Source organism: Drosophila arizonae, chromosome 3, assembly GCF_054131065.1.
Source record: "Drosophila arizonae isolate 15081-1271.41 chromosome 3, UAZ_ARI_1.0, whole genome shotgun sequence".
NCBI lineage: Eukaryota > Metazoa > Arthropoda > Insecta > Diptera > Drosophilidae > Drosophila > Drosophila arizonae.
Window position 1 is genome coordinate 23,789,604 of NC_142923.1, and position 9,449 is coordinate 23,799,052.

The 9,449-nt window shown below is 37.6% G+C and overlaps 2 protein-coding genes across 5 annotated transcripts; one reads left to right on the forward strand and one right to left on the reverse strand.

Moving 5' to 3' along the window:
* The first annotated feature begins 55 nt into the window (after positions 1–55).
* Tsp26A (Tetraspanin 26A) lies at positions 56–4,480 on the forward strand. Of its 4 annotated transcripts, XM_089465288.1 has the most exons (7): positions 56–194; positions 333–685; positions 759–839; positions 1,301–1,579; positions 1,656–1,766; positions 2,015–2,143; positions 2,231–4,480. In XM_089465288.1, the coding sequence occupies exons 2-7, from the start codon at positions 401–403 to the stop codon at positions 2,297–2,299; spliced, it is 954 nt and encodes a 317-aa protein (XP_089321414.1). In that variant the 5' UTR covers positions 56–194; positions 333–400; the 3' UTR covers positions 2,300–4,480. The 4 variants fall into 4 exon arrangements, with proteins under 4 accessions (XP_089321414.1, XP_017858320.1, XP_017858318.1 ...); XM_018002831.2 differs by having other exon boundaries at positions 114–685; XM_018002829.2 differs by lacking the exon at positions 2,015–2,143 and having other exon boundaries at positions 114–685.
* Gal (beta galactosidase) lies at positions 4,286–9,110 on the reverse strand. Its single transcript, XM_018002821.2, has 6 exons — positions 8,798–9,110; positions 8,089–8,258; positions 7,238–7,388; positions 6,830–7,172; positions 5,670–5,817; positions 4,286–5,578 (listed from the first exon to the last, which is right to left on the reverse strand). The coding sequence occupies exons 1-6, from the start codon at positions 8,930–8,932 to the stop codon at positions 4,489–4,491; spliced, it is 2,037 nt and encodes a 678-aa protein (XP_017858310.1). The 5' UTR covers positions 8,933–9,110; the 3' UTR covers positions 4,286–4,488.
* Between the last annotated feature and the right edge of the window lie 339 nt (positions 9,111–9,449).

Below are 9,449 nucleotides of genomic sequence, written 5' to 3' on the forward strand. Positions count from 1 at the left end.
GAGTAAGTATTCAGTACAGACAATGCTGTAAAATCTAGAAGCCCGTATGAATTTTTACATTACCAAACAACAGTCTGGCAACGCTCATCGCCAAACAGTGGCAACTTTAAAGCTTGTGATGTTAATACCAGACTCTCGAAAAGGCTAACAACTATCATACCTCTCGTACTAGCCTACAGATTTTCTTATTTGATGTTCGTGTCGCACAATTGCTAAGTCGAAAATCTGTGGCTGGTAAACACAGCTTTTCGTTCTAGTAAAATTAAACAAAAAATAACAAAAATACCCAGTCATTAGTAATAGTGTATAATAGAAGCATAATCATTCCGTAGCATTTAGGGAACATCACCCAGACGAGCTGTTGCTGTTGCCGCCGCCGCCACCATCAACTCTCGGAAAAATGCCCGCAGTGCGCAAATATCGTCGCGAAACAAGTGAAATCAGTTGCTGCCTCAAATATTTGCTCTTTACCAGCAATGTTATCATCTGGCTGACCGCACTTGTGGTGCTCTCCGTTGGCATTTGGGCCTGGACCGAAAAGGATATGTTTCGCAATATTAGCAAGCTAACATTTATTGCCTTAGATCCCGCCTTTGTTCTCATCATACTGGGCACCATTACCTTTATGTTGGGTCTAATGGGCAGTGTGGGTGCACTGCGAGAAAATACGTGTCTGCTGAGCGCCGTAAGTTATACAAAATACTGCCTGCCCAATATATACTATATATGTATACGCATTATACATTATTTATTTACAGTATGCCATATTTCTGAGCGTTCTGTTGTTAAGTGAGATTGGTTTTTGCGGGCTCGCGTTTGTGCTCAAGGACAAAGGTTGGGTAAGTTGTTAACATTTGCGCGTGGTATGCTGCATACTAATTAGTGGGGAAAGCTGAATTGAGGCTACTGAATGTAAACAAAGCATGCGCTTAATGTGTTGCTTAGCTGATTATAAATCGAGCTTTTGCTTATTTAATTCAAAGCGTATTTTATTTATAGGTTTTTTATTTATATTTATGATATAAACGTTGAGCTCAAATCATCCTTTTAAGGAATTGGTATTGTTAGCTAATATTTTTATTGTTTTATCTCAGACAGATTATAAGCTTAAACCTATTTTTTAAAACGCCTTAAAATTTTCTTTATGATGTAAGGAGCAACTGTTGCTTAGAGTCCACAGTAAATCCAAGATAATTTTGAGAGGTGTTGGTCTTTATGCGTTTATGCAAATTTGTAGGCAGGTTTTTATGTCAATTGAAATGTGTCATCGTGTGATAAATAAATATCTTTTTATTTTTAGATCAAGGATCAAGCTACTGAAGGCCTGCGAGCATTTATCAAGCATTATCGCGAGGATCCGGATCAACAGAATCTGATTGATTGGATACAGGAGGATTGGCTGCAATGTTGCGGCATCGACGGGCCAAAGGACTGGGATAGCAATAACTATTTCAATTGCTCCTCAATTGCGATTGGCAGCCGCGAGGCATGTGGTGTGCCCTTCTCCTGCTGTCGCCGGCGACCGCAGGAGGTGATCAAGAACAAACAATGCGGCTACGATGTGCGCAAGGAGGGCTACGTAAGTTGAGAGGCAAAAACAATATAGTTTAACTACAGATTTGCAGACTTAATTCATTTGAAATGCACGCATGCAGCCAGTGGATAGAAATATACATGAGCGCGGTTGCTTGCGCGCTGGAGAGGATTGGCTGGAGTCGCATTTAATTGGTGTGGCTGCCACAGTAGTTGGCCTGCTCATCATGCAGGTGCTGAGCAAGAGTTACCCATATATATTGAGATATATGTATATATATTTATATCTTAAATTGTTTATTTGTAGAGCATCATGTTTTATTTGTATGTTTATGGCACTCATCAAGAGGCTTGTAAACCCATATTCGTTTTAGTCAAGTTCATCTCTTCATGCATTTTATTATATTATTTATTTACCATATTTTAAAAAATATTATTTAATTCATATTTATTTAATTTTCGCCCATTTTATTATTTGCAGAGTACGCCGCCGGGCATGGAGCTTTCAAAGATTATTTATGAGAAAGGCTGCGTTCAGGCTGGCGAAGAATGGATTGAGCATAATTTAATTATTATTTCCACGGTTGCTATTGGTGTTATGTTCTTTCAGGTGTTTAGTTTGTTATTTATTTTTTTAATTTAACAGAGATTTTTATTAGTGAATGAATTTGCTTATAATGTTTTCTATACCTTACAGATTCTGGGCATTTGTTTCGCGCAAAATTTACGCGCTGATATCTATACACAAAAATCGAAATGGCACTGACAAATGGCGCACGCTGCCCCCACAGCAATTTAGACAGGTAAGCGACGATCACAGACAGCAAACAGAAAACAGCAACAGCAATTAGCCGCAATTGAACTTTAACTACAAGAACTACAACAACTATAACTACAACTATGCATCATCTAAATCAACGCTTCGGTTAGTTACCTATACTATAAATACCTAACTATATATATATATGTATGTCGATGTATGTATGTATATATATCTACTAAACGCAAACGCATTCCGTCTTCATGGACATTGACTAAATATTAACTAGGTTGCCAAATTTTTTGCTGTTTTACGTAAGCTTCTTTTTTACCCTAAAGAAAACCTAATAAGAAAGCGCAAAACACAATTTTCTATACATTTTTACACAAAAAGAGAAAAAACGATAAACGAGAATATATTATATATACATATATATACATATAAATGAAGAAGAGAACAAGTAAATTAACTCGAAATGCAGCTGTGATATATTTTTAGTAAATGTATAGAAATGAAATGAAAAAGTAATCAAATATATTTCAAAATGCAAATCCAATTTTCCAGCATGCAAAACTTCGGCAATCCGAAGCGAATATACCCTAGCAGAGTGTATAATAATTTATAGGGTATCTGTTAGCAAATTAAAGAATAATAATGCAACATTCCCAACCAAAACTCTACTGCAAGGGTATTTACTGAACACGAAATTTCATTTCAAATGTAAACAGCAAAAATCTATCCCTATAAAATCTACAGAAACAATATATATATATATTGCAATATTTTTTATAACACTAGAGAACAGAAAATATAATCAAACAAATTTTATGTGGGGGCACTTAAAAAAAAAAAATTAAATAAAAAAAAAAAGCCAAGTAGTTTGCCGATTAGATTTTGGACGAGCTTAAATTGTACGCGCCGCATGCTGATGTATGTAATATAATATATAATAATGAATAACATATATATTTTTACATAATTCATTGCAAGTTTTTCCTAATTTGCAACTAACATTTAGTATTGCATAATAGATATATACAAATATTTGTGAAAAATCACCTGTCTTGTGTTCGTTATAAGTTCGTTCTTTTGTTTTTAAATAAGACTGCTGTCGAATTAGTCGAAACAAGTTTTGCACAATGAAATAATATTGTTAACAAGTTGTCACATACGTACATATAGGTATACAGTATATATTTATTTAACCCATGGGTTGTAACACACTATGCAAGTCCTCTTAATTTTAACCAAGAATTGTATTCTGCATGACAACTGAGAGTTTTATTATGTTTAAAATACTTCGAATCTGTTAGCATACATCATTGTGAATTCACTTAACTAAAACTAAGAATTGTATTTTGTTTGATACCTGAGATTTTTATTATGTTTGAAAATATTTCGAGTCTGTTAACCTCTTATATTTCCCCTACTACAATACTGCCCTAAAGAAACAATAAGAAACAAACAAATTTATAATATAATATTTTGATATTACAAGTGAAAATATTAATTGTATTTCGAAGAATTTACATTAAATACAACTGACTTATTTTTCTAATTTTTCAAATATATTTTTGAGAATCTCGAAAGCTAAATGTACTTAATACTCTACAAATAATTTTAAAATGCTATTAACAAAAGGCAGAAAATATTGTCTCGATGCACAAAATAAAATATTTTTACTAAGAAATACAAAATAAATATGAATAAAAAATACAAATTTAACAATAAATCAGAATCTCCATTTGCCAATGAACAAAAAATTTAGAAAAAAAAAACGAAAGCTAAGTGTAAGCAAAACTTGAAATAAAAATAAAATCTAAATTAAAAAAAAAAATAAAAAAATAAAAAATAATAAAAAATACAAAATTAAATTAATTTGAGCAAACATGGAAAATAAAAAGAAATTCCTGAATAACAAAAGAGTCGATTGAAAATGAGCTAAAATTATAATAGTTTATAATAAAATGTCAGTCAGTAAAATGCAAACAATTTTGAATTAATTAAGCAATGTTTATTATATAAGAAAATTAACAGCTAAGATTAGCAAATATTAAATAAAGAAATGCTTGTCAAGGTTGTTGTTGCGACAGCAAAATCAATAACTGCTTCTAATAAACAAAAAAAAGAAAACGCTTGTAAATTATAAAAATAATATAAAAATAAAAATTAACAAAAGTAAAAAAATGTTCTGTCTACTTCTGTGCCTCGCTGGACTCTCCATCCAGCTGAGCAACTGCATCGAATTGCACCGCCGGCAGCTCTGGCCCATTTGTGGTCTTATTGCAGCGTTGATACTCGATCAGCACCAGGGAATTGGATCCGACTTTGAGCAGCTCGTTGGGCACATAGAGCGTTATCTGGGGTCCGCCCAGAGGCCAATAGCGTCCCAAATTGAAGCCATTCACATAGGCCACGCCCTTGCCCCAGCCAGCCGGGTTCAGATAGGTGTCGCCCACCTCGGTCACCTGAAAGCTGCCCGTATAGAGTATGGGTCCGGAGCGTAGCAGTCGCTGCTTGGCTATCGACGAGTCGAGGGCCGCATTTTCTGGCAACTTCTGGCGCCAGTTCTCAATGGTGATGGCCTCCAGTGGATAGGCCGTCGTTGTCCAGTCCTCCAGCGGTAAGGCGCCGCCATTGTGCAGCTGGAGCGTCACCTTGCCAAAGATGCCTTTGGTGTCGTTGGCGCGATCATAATTAATGCGCCCCTGATTCTCGACGAGAAGCTGCAGCGTGCTGCCCCAGCCCTTGCTCAGGGGCAGCGCATAGATGCGCGCCTCCCGGGACAATGTGCCCACCAGCTGTTGGTCGACAAAGACGTGCGCTCGATCACGTAAATCTTCCACCTGCAGCAGCGTTGGATCCAGATCCAAGCTGGGCAGCGGTGTCTCGTACAGCAGAAGGCCCGAATACTGATCCATTTCCTCAAAGGATTTGGGCTTCGCGGACTTGACTGGCGCGCCCTTGGCCAGGGCAGCGCGTCCCTCCGCCGACAGCAGCTCCATTGTGGGCGTCAGCTCCACTTTGCCATATGCCAAACGCTTGGCGGGATTTAGCACAATGCTGGGCAGCTCCAGTACCTCGCCTATCACTTGCTTGACTAGCTCATACTTTTTGGTAACTCCACCCGCCTCATCCATAACCGCATCGTAGTCATAGCTGGTGATGTCCGCCGTATAGCCAATGCTGCCATCCAGATCGTAATTGGCGCCGGCTGTAAAACCGAAATTTGTGCCGCCAAAGAACATGTAGAGATTGACGCTGGCATTGTAGCTGAGTATGGTCCTGAAAGGGAGAAGTTGATTATTAATATAATTATTCCGATAGAAACTCTAATATAATATGTTTTTTATTTATTTTTATTTTTTAAAGGTACTTTAAAGCGCTGGCCACTTCCTGTGGATCGCGTCGCTGATTCATCTCCTGCCAGTGGGTGAGCCAGCCTGGGTAGAACTCCGAGTTGACCAATGGTCCAGTAGGCTGTACGCTGCGCAGATATTTCCAGATTTGATCAATCTCATGGACTGCGTAAGAGAGTTTAGAGCGTAGTAGAGTATAAGAGAGTGTTAAATGGAGTAGAGTATAAGCGATTGGTGGAGTGTAAGAGAGAGTATAGACAAGTGTAGAGAGTAGTAGAGTATAAGAGAGTGTAAAGTCGAGTAGAGCATAAGAAAATGGTGGAGTGTAAGAGGGAGTAAGTCGAGTGGAGTAGAGTGTAGTAGAGTATAAGAGAGTGTAGAGCGCAGTAGAGTATAAGAGAGTAGTGGAGTATAAGAGAGTGTGTAGAGTGAAGTAGAGTATAAGAGAGTAGTTGAGTATAAGAGAGTGTAGTGAAGTAGACTATAAGAGAGTGTAGAGTGAAGTAGAGTATAAGAGAGTAGTGGAGTATAAGAGAGTGTAAAGTCGAGTAGAGCATAAGAAAATGGTAGAGTGTAAGAGGGAGTAAGTCGAGTGGAGTAGAGTGTAGTAGAGTATTAGAGAGTGTAGAGCGCAGAAGAGTATAAGAGAGTGTTAAATGGAGTAGAGTATAAGCGATTGGTGGAGTGTAAGAGAGAATATAGTGCAGGGAATAGTAGCGTATAAGAGAGTGTAAATTCGAATAGAGCATAAGAAAATGGTAGAGTGTAAGAGGGAGTAAGTCGAGTAGAGTAGAGAGTAGTGGAGTATAAGAGAGTATAGAGTGAAGTGGACTATAAGAGAGTGTAGTGAAGTAGACTATAAGAGAGTGTAGTGAAGTAGACTATAAGAGAGTGTAGAGTGAAGTAGAGTATAAGAGAGTAGTGGAGTATAAGAGAGTGTAGAGTGAAGGAAAGTATAAGAGTGTAAGAGAGTATGAATTCTATCAAATTTGTCTTAAGGATACTGACAGTTAAAAGTGGCAAAATCCTTAATTTCGAAAATATTGTATTGGGTATTTAATTATAGGAACTGAGCCTTTTTTAAATTTTAATTTCTATATTTAACTGTCTTCAGCTTAACTTTAAGATCGGCTACTTTTCAAAGTGCTCTCATACATCTCAAATCTATTCTACTCACTGCGATCGATGCCAAAGTCCGTGGTGGCAAATACGTTGTCAATCTTGCCGCAGTGCATCCGTTCATTTGGAATGTCCACAGTGAACAGCAGCGCTTTATTTTCCACATATTTATCGGTCTCGTCGCGCAACCAATTCAGATAATCGTGATCGCAGGCATAGTATGCCGCATATTCGTTCTCGACTTGCACCATTATGATCTTGCCACCGTTGCCGATAAGCAAATGCTTCAGGCGTGGCATTAGCTCTGCATACCATTTGCTGACCTCGGCTATATATCTGGGATCATTTGTGCGCACTTTGATGTCCGGATATTTCGTAAACAGCCAGTGGGGTAGACCGCCCTGAGTTGTGTGTTAAGATCAAAATTATTCAATGTAATTCATTTAATCAAATTTACTTTACTTACGTTATCGCGCTCAGCACAGATATATGGACCGGGACGCAGCACTATATAAAAATCCTCTTCTTGAGCTATTTCCAGAAATTTAACCAAATCGGCTATGCCCTCCCAATTATATTCGCCATCGTGTGGATTATGAAGCGACCACTCAACGTAGCTGTTGAGGCGGAAAGATCAAAATATAGAGATTAGAAATAAGTGATTCATTAAATTATTTTAAAAGTATTATCTGCTTGCTCTAATTTTCAATCAATCATTTTAATAATTAGTAGTTTGATATATGCAATTATTATTAGACTCAAATATGTAGTATGTATAACAGTTTATTCGTAAATACTATATTTGTTATATTGTTCTACTCTTATACTAATATTATAGTTTTAAGAGTGTCATATGCCTTTCCACTATAGAGCTGCCCCCTCGTTTTTCTTTGTATAAATATATAATGCTCACAGTTATAAAAGGCACATTATAAACATCCAAGTCAATATTTCTATTTTATTATAACAACAAATCTCTCAAACAACTTTGCTTAAGTCTTTCAGGTGGTCGGTTATATATACACACAATATTAGCATAAAATCAGAACTCCACATGTTCACGCTTGCTCTATGTTAATTTTCGTTTTTAAATCACAGCTATTTGAATATTTTATGTAATTAAATTTCTGAATGTATCACAGTTTTATCAGCTTGTAAACGCGGCAAACTTATCAGAGCTGTAAGACCCATTCACAATGTTGATTCATAAATTAAAGTCTGCCTAGCGGTTGCTCAAAGTGGGCCACAGTCACGTCCTACGATTTACACAACCTATCCTATATATATATATATGCATATATATCAATAGCTACTCACGTATCCAATGCATTGAGACCAGCTGCACGCATGGTGCGCAGACGATTGCGCCAAGCCTCAGGCAGAGCCCGGAAATAATGAAACGAGCCGGCGACATAACGAAATGGTTTGCCATTCAAGAGGAAAGTATTTGCCTGGTGATCAATGCTGAAAGCAGGTGTCTCCTCATTCTGAAAACATATCAAGATTGACAATAATTAACCACTGTTAATTTAAATTTTGTTTCCCATTGTAAATGGGCAAATTGGGTATAATTGCTTTATGAAAATGTGTATAGGAAACTGTGTAGAGGCAGTGGTAGCAGATCCCATAAACAATATATATTCTGGATCAGGGAAAGCAGACTCGACATACTTATGTAGCTATATCAGTCTGTCCGTCCGTCCGTCCGTATAAACGTCGAGATCTCTAGTGCGAGTTTATTATTTTTGTCGGATAATTAATCCCATTTCGTTTCTATCAATAATGATCGATAAATTGACTTTGCCACAAATTCGAAGCTTATTCCAAATACTAGATATTTGTGGTTAGACTGACTGGTGAAGATAGTCCATCTGCAGGAGGATTTATTTAACCAAAAAGCGCGTCTTTATGCTTCCAAACAAATTGTTGAATGATTACCACATCAGCTCTTTATAGTATTCAGAGCATCCCCTACTCGAGCAGTTTTGACTCGAGCACTCTTACTTGTTTCTATATTTTAGCTCACCTCCGTGACGTCATTGCTGCCGCTGAGCCCCACATAGAGGCCGACCGTCAGTGCGATCAGCAAAATTATGAAGCCGCCGCTCATGGCCAACGTTAGCTTGCGATTGCAGCGAAAGCCGCCACTGCCGCCGCTCATACTCGTCTAACAGGTGCTCGCTAGAGCTTTTGATGGGGTCAAAAGCTTCGTTCGGATGCCTCTGAAGCTTTCCACTGAGTTCAAGAGTTTCGCGTTGAGGAGCTAGTTTTAAATGAGTTGTTTAAAATAACAACCGCTTAGCTGCCCTGTTGGTTCGGCAATGTCAATGGGTTCTCTGGCACTTTAATCGCTCACTTCATGATACATAAATAAGTGTATTATTATTCTCGCGTTTTGTGATAAGTCTGCTCGGCTATGGAGTGGCTGCTGATAAAGCTAGTGTGGGACTCAAGTGGAAGTGCACAATTTATTTGCCATTTCGCAAGGCGAGTGAGCTGTGTCCATTATCGTTATTCGGGCATTAGTTCAAGTAGTTATAAATAAGCATATCTGGAGCGTTTTAAAGAAATCTAAACGATAATCCCTATCTATCGAATCTGTTTAGATTGCACCCCAACTAATATATGATTATTTAGTATTGAGCTAATTAATCCATTTTAGGTGTTTCTAAATTATT